Here is a 21,325-nt window from a genome sequence, read left to right as displayed (position 1 = left end):
TTATGGAAATTTTATTTCATATTTCACTTTTTATTTCATGTTAATATATTCGTGCGGAACTGTCAATATGAGATACTATTTGTATATCAGTTCAGCTTTGCTTGAACCCAGAGTGGTATTTTTCTGTATTTCTGATTAGTAATAACCACATGTACATTGAGAGTGTAGGTTTTCCGAGATCGCAAGTAACAAAAGGCATTATTTCCAGTTTATAGCTGGAGAGAGCAGAGTACATTGCTTTGTAGTCTTAGCCAGGTGAAAAGAGAGCATACTGAGTATTTAGGTTTTCTCAAACATTGCACACACACTGCCAAGCATAGTAGTATTAGGTCACCACTGACAAAAAGTCTAGATATTGCTTTAATATGCTTCCTAATCTCTAGTCATTAAAAGCATAGCTTTGTGTTGTGCAGAATCGTATTTAGTTTTTAAAAGTAGCCTGGAGGTATGGAAATAGTTTGCATCCAAGTAGTGCAGTGTAAGCAGGCCTCCTTCCACGGATCTGCTGGCAGTGCCAACGAAGCCGCGTTGACAGATACTACTTCTCCCCCGCCTGGTGAGAAAATTCACTGGGATTTATTAACCAGTTCCATTTACTCCCATAATCTCAAGAGCTACAGTTTGAGATGTCAAAAATAAATCTTTCAGATAGGCCTTTCTGCAGTCCCTGTTTTCTTCCGTTGGTACGTTGGCATTTCTGGGAGTGCGGCACTATGTTGGGCACTTTGCAGATACTATAAAGATCTGTCACATGGGTCTCCCTCATGAGGGCGGAGATGAAGATAAGACCCGTATGCAGTAATTACATTAGGATGGTTCAGGAATGGAAGTGATTAGGGCTGTAGCTTTGGCTTATCTCTTCTGTCTCTTGACATTTTAGCCCTTGTTAACATCCATGTTAGATGTTGTAAAACTTCCGCAGCCTAAGTAGCTTTCCTTAATAACACTAAAACGGCAGATTTGATTTTCCCATGCAGTTTATATTTGCTGAAATGTTCCTTGAGTGTACCTTAATTTGCATGAATATTTCTAGCCCTTTTCTGTGTTTTAGAGCCAGGAGCTTCTTCCAGGTCTCCCACGCAGGTACAGGGGCCCAAGGATTTGGGCCATCTTTTATGGTTTTCCCATGAAATAGCAGAGAGCTGGATTGGAAGTGTAGCAGCCGGGTTTTGAACTGGCGCCCATATGGGATGCTGGCACTCCGGGCGGCAGCTTTTCCTGCTATGCCATAGCGCTGGCCCCGTCTGGTAATTTTTAAGAGGAAACTTAAGGGCTGGTGTAGTGCACTGGGTTAAGGCACTGCTTGCTGCATCGGGTATGCCATGCTGGAGTTCTGTTTGAATCCCAGCAGTCCCCCTTCCAATCCAGCTCCCTGGTAATATGCCTGGGAAGAGCCATGAAAAATGGCTTGAATACTTGGGCCCCTGACATCCACATTGGAGAACCAAATGGAATTCTTGGATTCTGGCTTAGGCCCAGCCTGGTCCTGGGTGTGGGTGACCATTTGGGAAGCAAACCAGCAGATGGAAGATAACCTCTCGCTTTCTCTCCGTGTATGTCTCTGACACTCTGTATTTCAAGTAAATAATCTTAAAAACAACAACAAAAAAAAGGAAACGGAGACCCTTTGTTTTGTGCCAGAATCACTCTCTCGAGCCCAGACATGTATTCTGTAGATCAACTCCAAGCTGCCCACTTAAGGTTGATCATTTGGTGCCTGGAAATATTGGAGGTCTCGATCAGGTGTTTGGCTTTTAGGAGCACTGAAATAAAGTGTTGTTTTTCTCATTGATCTGATGGCCTTGCCGTCTCATTATCTCAGTGTTGCTGGCTGGCTGAATCTTTGGGATTCCCATGGGGAAGGAAACACTGACTCAGTTCCCACATGAAGCGGATTTTGATTTTCTGAGCCCTTTGCAGGGAGGAAAAAGTTGTTACTCAGTTATGTGCTGGCGGCCATGTCTGTGCAGAGAAAGGAAGAACAGGCAGGGCCAGGGCCGCGGTCTTTTTGAGTTTGGTTTCCTTCCAGAAGCCTGAGCACTGGTTTCTGTTTCCTGTGAGCCTTTGCTTCCTTCATTCACGGCTGTGAGAGGAGTGATCTTGTATTCCCCACGCTCTCTCGTCCAGTTGAAATGTCTGCGAAGGCTCCTCAGATGCTGTGCTACTTGGACAATAGCCTTGGAGCCTTTAGAGCCCACAAGCTAGTATTCTTACTGGCTTGCAGAGTCTTGGCTCCTCCTTCCCCACCACGCCCCTTTCTCTCCATGATTTTCCTGTCTCCATCCTCACTGCATCTGAGCAATAAATAGCAAGTGCTTCTGAAAATGTTCTTAGTTGGCTTGTGTCGCTGGAGAGAGAAGAGCGGTCCCTGTAGATAGACTTTTTTTTTTCCTCCCATGTTAGTCTTGAGAGTGGTACTTTGCTTTTGGCATGTGCGGGTTCCTGTGCAATACAATCGTCTACCACGCTTGGGAGATAATGGGTCAGCTCTTCCAGGACTCGAGGCTGCCTGATTTGCTTTGTACCTGTCCTTTTGATGCTGTAAAACTGTTCTCCTCCTGGCAGGCTGCCAGGACACATTGGCAACCTGGACTCTTTCTCCGGATTGCCACTTCCTCCTGTTTTGGCGGGGAAGGAGGGAGGAGGTGTGCATTCTTGCTATTTCCTGGGAGGGTCAGGGAGGTCTGCTCTTGCAGAACCGTACATTCCACATTTGGTCTTCTATTGGAAGTAAGGAATATCTGGAAGTCCTGTGTTTTCCACCACTGGTAGAATGCTTCCAGTCGTTCAGCAGGTACTGAATCCACCACTTGCTGTTAGTCTACTTGTTATTTATTAAAGACTGACTTAGTTATTTGAAAGGCAGAACAGAGAGGGAAGGAAGAAGGGGGAAGGGGAGAAAGAGGAAACGGAGAGAGGGAGAGAGAGAGCTCTTCCATTCACTGTACACTCCACAATGATTGTAACAGACAGGGCTGGGCCAGGCCCAAGCCAGGAGCCAGGAACCCCACCCTTGTCTCCCACGCAACACTTGGACTCTCTTCTACAGCCTCCCAGGCACATTAGCAGCAAGCGGGGTCAGAAGTGGAACAGCCTGCACTTGAACTGACACCCCAACATGGAATGCCAGCTTTGCAAACGCCTGCAGCTTAGCCTGCTGCACCACCATACCAGCCCCCTTATCTGCTTATTTTTATTGAATCATTTGCACATTTGTCAAGCTTCTCAGTATGTCCTTCTGGCCTTTCTAAACTTCTGATCTGATCTTTTTTTTTTTTTTTCTTTTTTTTTTTTTTTTTTGTGGTCATCTGTTTTTTAAAAAAATGCAGCGGCCACATCTCTTGACGTGTGGCCCACAAATCCCTTGCTGCTTTATTGGAAAATGGTCAATTGGAGGCAGTCACAGTAGACCTACTGAATCACAGTATTCAGTGTGGGCCTGGGAGTCCGTGTGTTAATAAGCTCCTGAGTGATTCTTAGGTGTGCTCAGACCTGACCATCACTGACAGCTTGCTTTTGCCTTTTGGCAGTAACAAAACGAGAAAGTATATTTTCTGGCCCACTGGGCAGTGAGGCTCTGGGACGCTCAGGATCAAAAATCCCAGCTCTGCAGTTAACTAGTTGTATGACATCATGCAGATTACTTAAGCTTCACTATCCTTTCCATGAGATGGAGATTATGATCATTATAAGTAGCATTGCCATCAGCATTAAGCCTTCTTGTTAGGATTGTCATAAATGGCTGTTATTATTATGCCTGAAATTCTAGTGCTTTTCACACTTGCTAGCTTGACCCTTATGCCAGGGATCAGGGACAGAATTGGACTGTCATACATTGTTCAACTTATCAGGAAAAAAAAATAAAACAATAGGTATCTTGCATAATCGTCCCCTTCTAATACCATAGCTTTAAATTTTTCAGATAGATTTAATATTTATTCTTTGCTGCCTGGGAAGTGTGTGAAATGTATTGCATTGCTGTGAATTTTGCATTACCCAGATCATGTCTCTGAAAATAGATTGTTTACTTTTCAGAGGTATTCTGAGTGGAGAGTATAAGATAGAGGTAATTGGAAAATAGCTTTTATTTATTTTTTTTTTGAAGTAGCAGTTAAGAAGATATTTGGATATATGCAGCCTATATGCATGATCCCTAGATACATCATAGATGGGTATCTTAGGAACATACATGATATTTTAGATTTGGTTACAATTTCAGACCTCGGCTGCTGACTTAGTGCTTCTGTGGTATGCCTTACAAACCAGAGAAACGGTCACTATCCCTCTTAGATTCTCTCTCCTGGCTGCCAAAGGTATTGAAAGTCCTTGATTGTAAATACACCCAGGGCATGTGGCTATATTCCGATTTTAATCTCATTCAAATGGAAATTGCAATCTTTGTTTATTAAAATGACATGAGTGGCAGGGCAACTGGGATGAGTCCATTATTTACTGTTTGAAATTTTATCCATATTAATCTGATCATGTCTGTTTTTAATTCAACAGTCAGTTTTAATATCTTCATGGATTATAATTCTGCTTGGTTACATCAATTAATGTATTATTGTTTGAGTCTCTCTCAGATAAAGTGACACTTGTTTTTGACCTTGTATCAGTATCATGTTTACAGTTAAATCGTTCTCTGTGCCTCATGGAAGGACGCTTTAATGAAAATGCATCATTCTTCTTTTTTATTGAGAAAATGGAATATACTGCATTTTTTCAGGGGAAAAGAGTGGCCAGTTATTATGCTGAAGACAGGAATAAAGGTGGGATTTTGTGAGGAATAGGCTGTGAGTAACAAAGTTTGAGACTGTCTTTCCTGAAACATTACTGTATATTTACAGAATTATGTAAAGAGCTTCTGGGTTCTTTTTTCAGGTTTGACTTTATCCCCTAGTTATCTCAGATCCCCCCCCACCCCCCCACCCCGGGCCTGCCCTCTACCCCATTTCTTTCTCCTACTCTGTTTTTCTCCTCTTACCTTTCCCATATAAGTAACCATTATCTTTTTTTTTTCTTCATTTCTGTGCATTTTTATTCTTTTCCTGCTTGCGTAGCTCTTTTAATTGTTTGTGTCTGTTTTTAGTCTGTATTTGGGGGTTTTAATATATCATTCTCTAACTTTTTCTGTGACTGTTGCTGTAATTTTGCCTTACTGCTGTGGATTCCATTGTTTAACAATACCATACACTGTTAACATGGACATTGTTACAGTTGGCTTGCATAGGACAATTGTCTAGGGTTTGTAACTTTTTTTTTTCCGTTAAAATTATTTATTTATTTGAAAGGCCGACTCTCTCTCTGTCTCTGTCTCTCTGTTCTCTCTGTCTCTGTCTCTCTGTCTCTCTTTCTCACACACACACACACACACACACATCTTCCATCTGCTGGTTCACTACCCAAATGGCCGCAACAACCATGTTTAACAACATGTCCCTGAACCTCAATCAGCTGGATCCATATTCACTTTCCTTCTGGTATGGGCAGGCAGATAAGATTAAATTAATTGATTCATGAGCTGAAAAACCACACTGCTGGCACCCCCTGCACGATCTCATGGCCCCACCTGATCTTACCTGCATATGCCCACTACATAACCACTGCCCCTTGGAAGTGAATAAGAAGGTGTGGAGTGCCAGAGCCTGCGCCTTGTTTACCCCCCACGCCTCCTAGCATAGGCGGCTTTTTGGCCACTTCTGGTGCCTACTTGCCTTCCTGCCTGTGCTCTCTTTCCCCTGCAGCCTCTGGTCTATTCCCTGGAAAAGCCTGGCATGCAACTCCAGGTTTAAATTTCTAAACCTCTTCTCCCTTTATAAAGTCCCCCCTTTCCCATATATTTCTCTCACTCTCTAAATAAATGCTATCACTGTACCATGTTGTCTGTTTCATTTACAAATAGTCAATATTTAGAATTCTTATCTAAATCGACAAGAACCCTCAAGATGTTAATATGAAAATAATTAGTAATTTTAAAATAAATGTAAACAATTTCACTGCCATGTCTTCCAGATCAGAGTATTTTAAAAGGCAGTTTCCTTTTACAGTTTGCTTGAGGACTCCCTCATACTCCTTTTCAGTCTCTAGCGTTTACACATGACACCTACATGCTAACAACTTCCACATGCATCTCAGCAGTTCAGATCATTCAGATCAATCTTCCAAACTCCATACATGTATATCTGACTTCCTTTTTTTTTCCTTTTTTTTTTTTTTAAACTATTTATTTGAAAGGCAGAGTGACGTACTCACACACACACATACAAACCACCTGCCTGGCTACCTGACAGCTGTAGGTTGGCCTTCTAGGTGCCTGACTTCTTGGTAGTGCCCCACCCCATTGTCTGCTCTTCTTGTGCCTTTTCCCATCTTGCTGTCTTTCTGTTGCCTCAGATAAAAATTCTCGGAGTCATCTTCGATTCCTCTTCTTTTACACTTCCCGTGCCCTCTAGTATATACTTTCAAAATATTCTAACCACTTCTTACCTCCCTCACTGCTGCCACTTTGACATAACCTGCCACTATTTCCTTCCCACATTATCATGGTTCGGCTTCCATGGCCCACCCTTTTTTCTTGTTACTACGTCTTGTGTTCTCAACCTAAAGGTCAGAGTAATTCTTTCAACTGTGAAGTCAGATCTGTGCCTTCATCTCTTACCACGTACCCTCCTGCATTCTGCGCTAACCAATGGCATCTTTGCTATTGATTGAACCCAGCAGGCATGCTCCTAATTTGCATTGACTGTTCTCATTGCCTTTTTGCAGATGACTGGACAATCCCATACCTCCAGTGTCTTTGCTCTGACCTTTCCCTGTGTTTTTGAAGTCTTTTTAAAACATTTTAGATGTGTTAACCTAACAATATTTTTGTCCTTTCCTAAAATTTGTTTCTATTCAGCTTTACAAAATCCTGCATTATCTCAAGGCCATTAAGTTTTATGGCTCTAGTTTTTAAACTTAGCCTAAGGAAAATTAAGCCTAAACAGGGGTTAAGAATCCAGACTTGATTGGCGATCCCTTTCATGCCCTACAAATGACCATTGGTCCCCTTCCCCCCCATTTTTGGCAAATAGCCGCACATACCTTTGTGCCAACCTGCCAGGTGTGTTTCCACGTGCTGGATGTGGGTGTTGGGTCTCCCTTTGGTGAGTGCAGATGATTGCTGCCATCTCTTCCGTTGCTAATGTGAATCACTGCAGGGCCCACGTGCAGTGTCATTTCTGAGGATGAACAGTGATTACAGCGCGTATTGGTTTGTATATTACCCCCCCACCAGATAGAGGAAGCATTCAATTCTGTTTTTATTTTGGAAAAAAAAAATTTCCATGTAAATTAGAATCTAGACATTCTCTTTTTGCAGGCAAGATTCAGCTAAAGTCCTGTTTCTCGGAATACATCCCATGCCTCAATTGCCTCTTGGAGGTTTCAAAGGCTTTTATGTACCTGGTAATTTGGAAGAATTGCTTTTATTTTGTGGTTTCTTTGGGACTTCTAATATCTCTCTTGTAAGATGTTTGCAGATGTCAATAGCTCCTGGCTCTGAAGGGTTAGAGTAGCAAGATCATTCTGTTCTAACTTGTGATATCTCTTTTTCTGCTTTTGCAAGTAATTCTTCCCTCGATCCATGAGAGGCATATAATCAGATTCTTGGCTTGCCCTGTTTTGTATTGGGGTGGTTTTAGGTATATCATTTATTCTGCATCTTTCTTTTGGGGATATTTTGGCTAGCCCAGTCCATTGAAGTGCTTTAAAATAAAATTCTTGTTAGACAGCCATTTTCACACATTAGGTCTACCTCGTTCCCTGATCTGCACTTGAATGCTTGTTTGAACCATATTTCTTTCCTTCCATTTCTGACTTGAGGGTTCGGGTCAAATGGCATTCCATTATGCCTGTGTGGAATTTCAGAATATGAGTGTTAAGTACGAAAGTTCAGGTTCCCTAGCAAATCTTAAGACTATTTATGGGAAATGCAGGGTTTTTTTTTTGTTTTTGTTTTTTTTTTTTTCCAGCTCATTTTTAAAATGTTCACTTATGCTTTTGTAATCATGCAACTACCTTTTGTAAATAGATTTTCTTTTGCTGTTTGGTGAATGTGAACACATTGGCACTTCTTTATTCCTGAGGGCTTTTTCTGATAACCATTGATTTGGTCTTTATTAAAAATCCTGTTCAATACTGGCATCTGACATCTCCTGCCTGTCCAGTATTCATTCAAATTGTGTCATTGGATATCATCACCAACTCTAGTTTGGGACTTTTATGTTAAACTTGAATACTATTTAAATCTCTTTATATTGTGACCCATTATTTTCACTTGGCTTCCAGTTTGTATCCATAATCCTGTACATTTCTCCCTTGGGTTACCTAGCATTTCCCTATACCAGGCAAGTCTCACACATCATATTTTCCTTATTTCCTATATGGAAGTCCTGGATATTATTTTGTTCCTTTAATGATTCTCATGTTTAACGTTTGTAGCTTAAACAAAACTTGGCCACCCCAATTTTTTTCTGCGTAGAGTATATGTATCAGTGGAGATGGGTGGAATTGGTTTTTGTGTTCCCATAAGAAAGAATTCAGGTGTGAGACAGAGTTGTAAGCAAGGCAGTAAGGTTTATTGGGGTAGGGCATCCATCAGAATGGATGGGCACCTCTCTACTCATTGCTTATCAGACCGGGCAGCCCAACTGTCACGGGGCAGAGGGGCCACCCCTAGGGTACCTGCCTTGGGGAAGGATATAAAGGCTACTTAACGAGTTTGGTGCTGAGAGAGGATTCCCCTGGGGAGCTTTCCTTGGGAGTAAGGCTGAGGACACCTGTGAAGTGGGTATAGGTGAGACTTTCTAAAATTGTAAAATACTGGGCTGCTTCCAAGATACGCTTCTGCAGATGCTTTCCTCAGGCCCCTTTCACACATGGGCTAATTTCTGCCTTCTAACCTAACATATGGGTTTCCGTACCTCATCTGGGAGAAGGAGGTGTCTCCCCTTCCAACAAGAGCTCTGGAAGAATGAAGTAGACGGCAGGTCAGTAATGAGTGTCAAGCTCCAATTTCCTGGTAGCAGAAAGAACTATTTGCATTCTGCTACGAGAATTTCTTGGCCATACAGTGAAGTTAGTAGCACTGAGACTTAGCTAGAAATGTCTGTTCTTGAGTCCTTGAACTTCTGTTGAAATTAGGATGAGTTTAAAATGGGGTCAATAAAATTACACATATGATTGCGTATAGAAAGAATTTATAAGTACCTTGTTCTTGTCACATTCATGGTATGGCCAGTTCAGCTGACCATGACCCTGAGGAATAGGGACGGGAATCCCTGGTCTATGTTGAACTTAGGAGGTGGTCCATTATATCCCGCTTCATTTCTGTAGATTTTTCTAATACTGTTTGGATCTTGGAGATTCCCAAATCTGTATAGTGCTCTTATACTAGCACACCTGATCCTTACACCTCATTCTTTGTGTTTCTTTTGTAGCCACTTAGTCCAACTATAATTGTTGAGTCTGTATTGTGAGGCAGGTACTTCACTGTGTTCTGGGGAGTTACCAAAAAACAGATGGATAGGGTCTTGTCTTGGAAATCAGAGGCTGTTGTGGGAGTAATCATACATGCACAGACAATATCTTATTCTGAAAAACGCATTCTGCGTTCCTGCACACCGCCAGAAAGGCAAATATCTTTTGACTACGTACAGTGTTCCTTGTAGCTTAGTACTGGACTCCTGCGCTTTGATCCTGTCCATCCTCAACATTGTTTGTTCCTGTTAATCCATTCCTGTTTGTGTCGCCGTCATTGAGTTGTTTCACAGTCTCAAAATTACTTTACTTAGATAAGCCATGTTTTTGGATAGAGTCAGGTCCATGCGATCAGGAAGTATCTGTATTTGAACGTGCATGTCATATTATTCCTTCCTACTTTTACTGCTTTTTCTGTCCCTCCCACTCCTGACTCTTATTTTCTCTCCATTTCATGCCAATCCTCAAACTCACTTTAAGTCCTGCCTTGTAGTGAAATGTTTCCTGATTGCTTCTTTCTTTCTACTTCCCTGAATTCCTAAAGCATGTAGTGCCTAGTCTATATCACATAATTTAGCTCTTGGGAAAATTCTGTGGTATTGCTATGAGGAACCTTCAAATGTTCATCGAAAATACATATTATGAAAAATCTATGTGTGAATTTCAAAATTCTTTGTATCAAAATAAATGTATCTTTGGCTCAATTAATTAAATTGATTTGGAAGGTAGAGACCTAGACTGAGAGAGAGATTTTCAACTTGCTGATTCACTCACAAATGCCCAAAATAGCTGGGACTGGGCTAGACTGAAGCCAGGAGCCAGTGACTCCATCTAAGTGACCCAGGGCTGGTGGCAGAGACCCAACCCTTTGGGCCATCATCTGCTGCCTTCCAAGGCATATTAGTGGGAAAATGGATCAGAAGCAGAGAAGCCATGACTCAAACCAGAACTTTCACATGGAGTGTGGAAGTCCAAAATGGCAGCGTAACCCACTATACCACAATGCCTGCTCCCACCGTATTTCATTTTTTTGAAAGGCAAGGAGTGAGACACACACACACACACACAAACACAGAAGGAAAGAGGAGATTGAACTCCTGCTCTGCTGGTTCACTCTCCAAATGCCTGCCCCATTTTTGAAATTTTTGTAGTAGTCTTGTGTTTAAGCTCTGAAATATTTCTTCTGTTACTGCAGTAGACTTAAAAATTTTTGATTCCAGAATTAAACATCCCATTAGAGAATGTTTGTGTGGAGCTTACTGTTGGTTGGAGCCCACTGTAGGTATTTGGAGTAATAGAATTAGGTCTGTGGTGTATCTGTAAATAGTTGAATGATCCTAGAACTTACTGAGCTTCTTGTATATAACTGTTTGCCTAGCTATTTTCCTTTTTATGACCATTATGTCCCCATTTTGGGTAACCACAAACATTCCATTGCTTATTGTTAGCCTGCCATGGGGTGGCAGGGAGGTAGGTAGAAGTCTATTTCTAATAAATTATTTCAAGCAAGTATTTATTAGTTGTTTATTCTGATTATTATTTCAACTACATTCCAGTGTTTTGTGCCTTTGTGTTCGTTTTTTCTTTTTCATTCCTGATTTATTATTTTATTTTATTTTTAGGATAAAAACAAGAAACTGCGTCCTCTGTATGATATTCCTTATATGTTTGAGGCCCGGGAATTTCTTCGAAAAAAGCTTATTGGGAAGAAGGTAAGTCGTGAAAGAAACATACTTGGGAGTAGTCGGGCTTAACCCTAATCCTTTGGAGGCTATTATTCTAAACCAGGCCCTTTGCCAGCAAATGACAACTCCTCCACCAAGTCAAGTGGAATCACTTTGATATGAAGAGAGGTGTGTCTGTGTGTCAGGAGTGGTGCCCCTTGGGAGAAGTTTAAAATTGGGGCCCTGACCACAGTTTGATTGCCAATCCTCTCACGGCAAATTCCAGGCTCAATTCCAGTTTCAATAATTGCATATTGCCCCGAGCTCCATTCACTTGGCTCTCTTGTTCTCTCAAGCCACGTTTATTAAATGGCTGCTGCTGTGGGATTAACTGGTGAGGAATGTTTGCTGCTTTTTAAAAATTTCCCTCCCTTGGAGTGTACGTTGGCTATCAAGGTGGGGAAGGCGGGCCTTCTGGGATTGGAGCGTGCTTACTGGAGTGCTTTGTGGTGTGAATGCTCCATCTACTTCTGCCTTGTAAAATTTCCTGTGGCCTCCATGGCAGGAGTTGTGGGAGCCTTTTCTGAGGAAGGGGTGCGGGCTTTCTGGAAGTTCCTGTGCAGATCTTTGTGGTGCAGCACAGTGACCTCGGAGTCAGTGCAATAGCTCTGGAGTGTATTTCTTGGTGTTCTTTGTTAGCGTGTACCATTCTATGATCAGTGACAGAATTTGCCATTCCTGGAAGCTGATTGTAAGCCTTGAAGCATTGCCTTGCTTTCCCTGACATCACTACACTAAAAGTTCTGGGTAGTTCTTTGTCTCATGGATGAACAACCAAAAGAACAGAAAAGAATGGGATCGTTCCTGTGATGGTGTTTGAGGAAGGGCTATGTGTGATTCATCTTTTGCTTACTTTGTTTTAGTTGGTATTCTAGGAGAAATACTATATTTTGGGTCAATTTTTATTGTATCTTGACTAAAGTAGAGTCATTCTATCTTTTTGTTTGTTTTTGCCTGGCCTTAAAAGAATTAAAGCCATATTAGCATTCTTTACCTAAGCTATTGATATTCTGACAGGTTTGATAAGGCTCTGGCCTTTGAACTGATGGCAAAATAGTGTATCATAAATATAACAGTTACCAATGTTGTTATGTACCATAGTCACTAGGATGATGAATTGTAGCAAGAGATTTTGAAGTCAGAGATAAGATTAAATTGCTAATTTTGAAGTAGAAAAACCAAACTGGATTCCCTAAAATGACTATTAAATCTCCTCAGGTTCCTTCAGAGAATAGGCTCATTTGTCATTCTATAAAACTTGACAGGGTGCTGTATTCATTCATGAAGTGTTGAGCGAATGATGGCTTTAAGTCTGTTTCAATTTGTAGATCTCCTGTTATCTGATCTAATGTCTAACGTCTCTATTTCACCAAGTTGATATGACGTCACTCATTTATTGGCTCATAAACAACTGCATATAGACAGTGAAAAGTTCCCTTCCGAATGTGAATTTCTGCTGAAATCCATCCAAAATGACATTGAAAGGAGTGACAGTCCGTGTTTGATTCATGTGCAGCCAGTAGAGTGGCAGGGATTTTGGCCTCCACCTGCTTTCCCTGGATATTGCCCGCTGCTAGTTCTGCTTTGTCCCTGGAACATAGATCAGAGCTTATAGTGGCAGCTGCTGAATTGTCCAGGATGGTTAGTCCAAGGGTCTGCTCTCAAAGACTCCCATGCCGCGCCATTGTGAGTCCTCTATCACAGCACAAAAGGACTGACTTCAAGTGTCAGATATGGTGCCCATTCTTGAGTAATTAGGTTCCTTCTGGATGGGAGAAGCCTGGATCACTGGTTCTTTTTGTGCCCAGGTTTTGTCCCCTACGGTGACATTGTATAAATGATGAATACTGCATCTCTGTGTAGGGGGTAGGATGCAGCTCAGCTCTGCTGGGCTGGAACATTCCTGATGCAAACTGCTTTTCCTGACTCACCACCTGAAACCACTTGCCTGTCAGTTGAGACAGTGAAACACCCCTGCGCGCTGGCATCTGGGAGTAGGCAGGGCAGTTTCTGCCTCAGGGGGGTGGCTAGCACATCATTGCACATTTCTGCCAATTCCCTTCAGTCCTCTGCAGCTGTTCAGCATGGCTCCTGGTGATGCGGAGCCACCGCGAGGGAACGTGTGTGCCTATGTGCCTGTGCGCATGAAGGCTGATTAGGACAGGAAAGGGGTGGAGGGGAAAATCTTCCCGCCTGCCAGAGCGTCCATAACATGACAGTTGTGCGCTGTCTAGAATGTAGAGACGTAGCACTGGAGGTAAACTGCAGAGCTGGTCTGATGGATTTGATGGCCTCTGGCCTGGTAAAGGGTCTCCCTGTTTTCTCACTGTGCAGGTTTAATTCTGGATAAGTGCCTTGATTACAGTGATCCAATGCTATTGAAGCCTAGCTTTTCATTTGGGACTCGGGCATCTGATTTCTCTCCTTCACTGTGGAAGCTGTGTCATGAGAATCCAGGATGCTAGAAATGCTTCATGGCTGCTCACTACTCTGTTTGCACACAGTCCAGCATAGCTCATTTCAGGGTTTATTTCTGGCTTTGAGATCAGGAGGAATGACTCAGTGTGTATCTAATCTGCCTGCCTTTGTAAACCACACTACTTCTGTGACTCCTGTGCTGCTCCTCCGATGTCACTGCCTTTTCAACCCAGTGCCCGGATGTAGGTGTCATCTGAGGTGTGACATCAGTGATGACATGCTCCTGTTAGTTTCACGTTGAAGGAGTGGTAGAAGAGTATAATTTGTCCTTCAAGTACCTGGACCACCATACGTCCTGGTGGTGGAGGTCCCCTCCCTAACCCACTTAATATCTGCCATCTTTTCTCTTTTTTGATATTTTCACTACGGAACATCCGTGGGAGTTGTGCATTGTATCAAATCTGTGTTTACTTCAACATGATTTTCAATTTTCCATCAAGATTGCCTTGGTGGTGAGTGAATAAGAAGCTGTGATTGGTGCATTCCTAAAAGAATCAGGGATACAGGTTGCTTTTATTACCAACTCTTTCTTTTTGTACGTATATATACACATACATGTATATACACACCTACACGTACACATACACCTTAATTCTTAGAGAGTAGCCCATGAATAGCAATAGTTTATGTGGCCTAGTCATTTGCTTACATTAGAACAAGGTAATAATTGGGCTCTTCCTTGGGATTTCCTCCCAACCATCTCATAAAAAAATCTAAAGTCAAATCTCAATATTTTTAATCCATTGAGTATAGCATTTACAAATGGCATATGAATCATTCCTATAACTCATGTCCTCTAATTACAGAATTGCTATTGCCTTGGTAACCATTGTGTTCAGAGTTGCAACTTGCTGTTTGGTCTGTGAAGTATCTTGATTCTTTTTTTTGGCACTTAAAACTGGGCTTTTTTTTTTTTTTTCCTTTTTCTTTTTTTCTTTTCCAAATAAACACAGACAGTTCAATTATGGGACTCTAAGTCATTGACCTAGAGTTGTTTCACACCCAGATTTCTTTAGGCTTGTTGGTGTGCTCTTTTCATTATCTTGTATTTCCGGAGGTGTGTTCTTGGGCTGTGAGGCTAGGAGTCATCTGCCTTGTGCCAGACTTCCATAGGGAGCAAGTCCAAAACCGGCACCGTGACCTGTCGCAGTCAGCCAGTTTTCCTCCAGTGTCCTGGGAGTCACCCCCTTATTTGTTGCTGTCAAAGCCACCTCTTGCACCATCTTAGGCTACTTGTTCACCAAGTCTTGCTGTATAGACAGTTTTCCCTCACATACCTACACGTGTTTTGATCCAGCACCCACATGGCTTACAGAATTCGTAGATGCTTGTGTTCCTTAATAACATGGCATGCTATTTCCACAGAGCTTATGCACATCCCTCTGAATGCCTGTTTCTCCCCATCAGATGTTTTCAGTTCCTGGGTGTTGAGTTGATTGACGCACTCCGCGTGGACACAGTGGGCTGGTGTATGTCTGAATGCGCCCTGCTCTCTCCGTGCTCTCTGCTGCCTTCCGGCTTGGTTGTCCGCACCGGAGTCCTTCCTTTCTCCACACGCCTGCAGGCCTTTCACATTGTGCTCCTTGTTTGCCCCAAAGCCTCACTTCCATTGCTCCCATGGCCCAGAAGGTCCTGTGTAATGTGTTTTGCCTGCTGCCTTGATAATCCACCTCCCCTTTCCCTTCTTTTCCTGCTCACCACCCTCTGAGCTTCCGTGGGATTCTGGAATGCCTTGTTTTCCCTCTCACTTAGGGCTCTTGTGCTTGGAATTTCTTCAGCTTGGAATGGCCTCTTACCACCCTCGTATTCCTTCTTTCCTAAGATTAAAGGAAGTTGATCCTTCAGATCCTGGACGTTTTCCTTCCATTAATTTTATCCTGGATTATTTTTTTCACAGTGATAATGTGTTCAGTGGATTGTGTTTAAAGTGGGTGTCTTTTGTTAGCTTAAGTTGTTAATGCCGATTCTGGCCTCTGTTTTGCTGTCCCAGTGCCCTCCTATGGTGCTGAGGCACTCAGTACTCTTCCATTGAGTCAGTTAACTCAGGAGGCTTGAGGCTGTAGTAACGTTTGTGTATCCAACTAGGCATATACACAGGGAGGTGAACATAGGACTCATTTGATTTGTCAAGGGTTAGCCATGTATGCAAGAGTCAGAAAAAGATTATTGCATTTTTTCAGAAATCTCAACCCCGTTTGGAAATGGCTAGTATTGGGTGTAATGATTCCTCCTTCTTGCTCAATGTGCTTCCCTGAGATATGTGGACGACCTGACTTACTGTTTGTAACTATGTTTCTATGGGGTAAAATATTCTAAATGTCTAAATTGACATTCAGCAATACGGTCCTTTATATGATTTTCTCACCATTCAAATTAGTAGACAGACTATTCTTTTAAGCTCCCTTACATAATGCCCCTTTGATCCTGATGGATGGGGCACCATTTATTGAGTTCTGTCTTTGTTGTAAGTCCTGAGCTCTCATGTTCTCACTTTTATTCTGCTTGTTCGCTGTGGAAGGTGTAGATAGGATTTCTGTTTTTACAGTTGAAGAAACTGAAGCCCATAGACATTGAGTCCATTACGCTGATGCCTCTGCTGTGATTGCTATGCCGGACTATGGGCCATCAAGGAAGGTGTGCTTCCTGGTGGTGTGCACTTACAGATCAGGGTGTGGCACTGCTTTCGCTAGTGTCGGATCCTCTACATAGCACTTGCTTTCTGTGCTGGAAGTTGACTCTTCAGCTGCCTTGTCCAAGTCTCCTGCTATCAGGAGGTGGTGATGGCGCCGTACATCAGCCTGGGGAGCGCTTCCCGCCCTCTAGACATTATCTCATTAGTCTTTGATACGTCCCTGTGAGGTGTGTTTCATCAAATTGTTCTTCGCAGAAACCAGTGTCAGGTTACATGTGCTCCTTCTCCTTCCACTGACAGTGAGAGCAAAGGCAGCCTTCCTGAGCCAGCCCTGGAGCCGGACTTCTCTCTCCCTGCAGACTCTTGGTGTAGGTGTGACTCTGGGGAGTGTTACAGACAAAGGAAGGAGCCCGTATGACTTTTTCACCTGTGCCAGGGCCAGGGCTTGTTCTCTGTGAAAGGACAGGGGGCCTGGGGTGGTGTTCCTTCCCAGGAGTCGCTCAAGGGCAAAGCTCCCCTGAAGAGGAGTCCACCCTCTGGTTGGCCGTTGAACAGGGTTGTCCTTTTCCTTAAAAACACAGGAGGGGCTGCTGTTGGATTTAGGGGATGCCTGAGACGCTGGCATCCCTTATCGAGTGCAGGTTGGAGTCCCTGCTTCCAAAACGATGGCCCAGGAACATGTGGGAGAGCAGGATGAAGTTTCTGGCTTCTGGCTGCGGCCTGCCTGAGACCTGACTGTTGTGTGGCCATATGGGGAGTGAAATAAATAAGTAAAAGTGTGTTTTGTGTGTGGCTTTTTTTTTTTTTTTTTTAAGCCCACATGTAGAGCCTCTTTCTGTTGCTGTGTTACCTAATCAACTGTACAAAGCTGGCATTTTGAGGATTCTTGCTCTTAATTACCTCTGAATTTTGGCTGGAGTTTTATAAACATTTCTTTTGTCACCTCCACATTTTTCACTTCATATTAATTTGATTCATTCATACTGTGGAAAAGTCCTTTACATTAATGATCAAAACAGGCCCTGAGGTTGTGAATGCATTGTGATTTAAATTGACAGGTTTATATGAGGTTGCTTGTCCTTGCCTTCTCAGAGCCAGCTGTTACCATCAGCATGGCAATAAATTTTTTGAACAAATAACTGAAGATGTTCATGAAATTGGGGGATGTTTTGCATGACATAGAATTTTCTGTCCATAGTCCTTCCTAGTCGGATGTGATGAGGTTGTGTCTGTGGGTGTGGATGACCTTTACCCTTAGGGTTTGGGGAATGATCCTGTCTTTTACCCCTTGAGCCATTGGCTCTCTCGTCTGGTGAAGGGTGATTAACAGAAATGACTATGGAGAGCCTGTTTCTGGAAACTCGACAAGGCAGCTTTTCTTGCTGCCACTTGGATTTTTTTTTTTTTTTTTTTTAAATCTGCAGATTGTGAAAAACACTTCTGTGCTTTGGGGGCCATCAGAGTGTTGAGCTAAACATGCAGCTCTTTGTGGAAGTGTGTTATTTGTATGATGTATACCATAATATCCTCTTCAGAAAGTTAAATGAATAAACTAGAATTTTCAACTGCGTTCCTAGAAATTCTTCTGTAAGTCTACCTGTGGGAAATGATTTATTAGCTACTAGAATCTTCAAGTGTCTCCTATCTCTGGGTAGTTCTCTTGTATTATGTTGTTTATTTTTAAAAGACTTTCTTCCATGGACTCCCAAGTTGGTTATAGTTATCTGTTGAAAGTTCGTACGTTCGTAACATGATTTGTGGTCAGCTTGTCTTAAGCCACCCACTGCTGATCTCACCAACTGCATCTCTGAAATGTCCTTGGGACTGGAAGTTTCCATGTGTATACTCTGCAAACTGAATTTTTATTTTAGGGGGAGATTTGTGCTGAATCAGCTCAGCTGTGTTTGGGGGTAGGGAGAGGACAAACTTGCTTTTTTTCCCCCCCACTTTAAAAATAACCCAAAAACCCTATAAAATTTGCTGAGTTGCAAATCTTCCAAGTTCTATACCTCTTGGTTTATAGAGAATAGATTCTTCTGAGCTTGGGTTCAAAGAAAGTGTTCATAATATCTTATGTTGGGGACTGGCGCTGTGGGGTAGTGGGTTAAAGCTGCGACCTGCAACACTGGCATCCCATATGGGCACTGGTTCGAGTCCCTGCTGCTCCACTTCCAATCTAGCTGCCTGCTAATGCACCTAGGAAAGCAGCAGAGGATGACCCACGTCCTTGGGCCCCTGCACCCACATGGGAGACCTGGAAGAAGCTTCTGGCTCCTGGCTTCAGGTTGGCGCAGGTCTGGCCATTGTAGCCATTTGGAGAGTGAACCAGCAGCTGGGAGATCTCTCTCTCTGTCTCTACCTTTCTCTGTAAATTTGTCTTTCAAATAAATAAAATAAATCTTTTTAAAAAAATCTTAAGTAGAAGCCGGTGCCGCGGCTCAGTAGGCTAATCCTCCCCCTGCGGCGCTGGCACACCGGGTTCTAGTCCCGGTCGGGACGCTGGATTCTGCCCCGGCTGCCCCTCTTCCAGTCCACTCTCTGCTGTGGCCCGGGAGTGCAATGGAGGATGGCCCAAGTGCTTGGGCCCTGCACCCCATGGGAGACCAGGAGAAGCGCCTGGCTCCTGGCTTAGGAGCAGCGTGGTGTGCCGGCCGCAGCGCACCGGCTGTGGCGGCCATTGGAGGGTGAACCAAAGGCAAAGGAAGACCTTTCTCTCTGTCTCTCTCTCTCACTGTCTAACTCTGCCTGTCCCAAAAAAAAATCTTAAGAAGAGTACAAAGAAAAACTGAGTTGCAGATGTGTACGTTTGAGAAGAATACCTGATTTCTTACTGTGTTTTCTCAACAGTTTGATCTGCCTAGAAGGGATAATATAAATAACTTTTCCTATGAGAAAACTTATTTCAGAAATTATTTGAGAGCATCAATCTTCTGGTATTTCTTTCTCTGTGGCTTCTCTTTATGTTATACTCAGTAAAGTTAGACTAACAGCTCACATTGCTTGAGTATGTATTTCCCAATGTCATGAATAATTTGTGCGTGTGTGGGAATGCAGCCTGCATGAGTACGCATTGGTTTTAAGGTTAGTTCTGTTGACTCCGTAGCTAGATGACAGAAGTGATATTTTAAAGTTACATCTTCATAATTGGGGTCCTGAAGTTATATGCTAATAATACAGACTCCTTGTAGAGTGTGCTTTTTGCTCTCATCTTAAGTTCTTTTATTGATACAGAACAACTTCTATTACATCGCTCGTGTAGTTATCTTTCCTCTGGCAAATTTTCATTTCCTCTTAAAATGCTGTAGTTCTATCTAGTATCACTGATTTATATAATCTTTCCTGAAATTTTCATGGTTTGTGGAGTGGGTTGAAGAGTCTCCTCCAAAAATCCCCATCTTTCCGGACCTTTAGAATATGTCCTGATTGGGAAGAATCTTTGCAAATGTAACGAAGTCATATGGGATTAGATGGGTACGATGACTGGTGTTCTCCTAAGATGTTGGTAGTTCACCGAGGAAAGAAGACCATGTGACAATGGAGGTAGAGATTGGAGTGGGTGAGTGACAATCAAGGAATGCCAGTGATTGCTAGGGTGCCCCAGAAGCAAGGAAGAATGCTTGCCCAGGGCCTTCAGAGGGGTCGTGAGTCTGTGTACACCTTACTCTTTGATTGAAAGGCTCTGATTTTAGGCCAAAGAGTTTGTGGTACTTTGTTATGGCAGCCCTAAGAAAAGTGGGGAGCAGTTGAGCTGCTTCTGGTATCTGGCCACTTACCTTTGGATTTTAGGTTTGCGTTTCGCTAACATACTTTGTTTCTTTTGCCACGGTAATCTGTGGGGTACATTTTGATCATGTCAGCGTGTTTCACCTCTGATCCCTGACTTCTTTCCTTTATCTGTGTTTATTCTTTCTTACTCCTTCTGAGGGGTAAGGCCATCCTGCAGACCAGTTTACAGTTGATAGGCTTGAGCCCGTGTCCCATTTTCTTAGCAGGTTCACTCTCAGAGGTTTTCCCATTTCTCTTGGAAGGGTGAGTGCTGATGTCCAGTTTAAAAGGCTACCCTGCTCCATAGCATCCTCATCACAGGATCTTTCCCACTTCTGTTCTGATAATTAACAGCATTTGGAAACATGACATAGCTTGGAAAAAATTATTCCTGCCAGGGGCTCTTGATGAGCTATGCTCATTGCATTCAATGTTGATGGATAGAACATTAAGAGTCATCACAACCTCCATGCTCTGGAGGACTGTCTGGCACAGTTTGCCTTTTCAGAGTAAGCATTATGTGGAGCTGTGAAGGGTTTTCCTTCTGAAACTTGAATCCTAAGTTTTGTCTTCTATCTGGCTTTTTTGAGCTATGGTTTTTTTTTTTTCCCCCAGCTTTGCCTTCTCACCCCTTCTGTCTTTAAGAAGTGGACTGGACTAAGCTGTATTAGGCTAATGAGTGTGGTTAGTCCTGTGAAAAATAGGAGTCAATTGTTAGCCTGATTTGGGGCTTAGTTGTGAGGCTCTGATCATGCCTCGTCATATAATAGATCAAGACAGCCTGACTGTGACAAGAAAGAAGAAATGAATTTGTTTGTATTATTCATTCAATAGCTATTTGTTGAGCAATTACTCTATACCAATCCTTTTTCTGAGCATTTGAGAAAGACCCTTACAAATACTTATTTATTTTAGAAAAGGCCCAAGTAGTTGTTGGGCACCCTTTTTGGAGGAAAAATAAAGATGAATAAAGTACCACCTGTGTCTCAAATTGCTCACCGTCCAGAGGCCGTAAGATGACATCATAATGTTTGAAACTGAGTAAGAACAGGTGTGAATAAATGGTAATGTAGGCAGCTTTGGATGTCTATTAATATGTGCTGCACAGGTCATAGCTGTCTTTCACAGATAGGAGAAGTCTCCCCTGCTGGGTGACTGTATGCACTTGGCCTCAGCCTCTGGCTATACTGCTCTTTCTTCCTACTGC

The 21,325-nt window shown here is 42.7% G+C and overlaps 1 protein-coding gene across 1 annotated transcript in view; it reads left to right on the top strand.

The window, feature by feature from the left end:
* The window catches only part of SND1 (staphylococcal nuclease and tudor domain containing 1), a 409,440-nt gene that overhangs the window by 141,333 nt on the left and 246,782 nt on the right, over window positions 1–21,325 (top strand). The window contains exon 11 of the mRNA XM_062203815.1: window positions 11,142–11,231. Coding sequence (XP_062059799.1) covers window positions 11,142–11,231 — 90 coding nt within the window. The remainder of the gene's footprint in view (window positions 1–11,141; window positions 11,232–21,325) is intronic.

This window comes from Lepus europaeus, chromosome 1, assembly GCF_033115175.1.
Source record: "Lepus europaeus isolate LE1 chromosome 1, mLepTim1.pri, whole genome shotgun sequence".
Taxonomy (NCBI): domain Eukaryota; kingdom Metazoa; phylum Chordata; class Mammalia; order Lagomorpha; family Leporidae; genus Lepus; species Lepus europaeus.
This window is presented reverse-complemented; position numbering and strand designations above follow the sequence as displayed.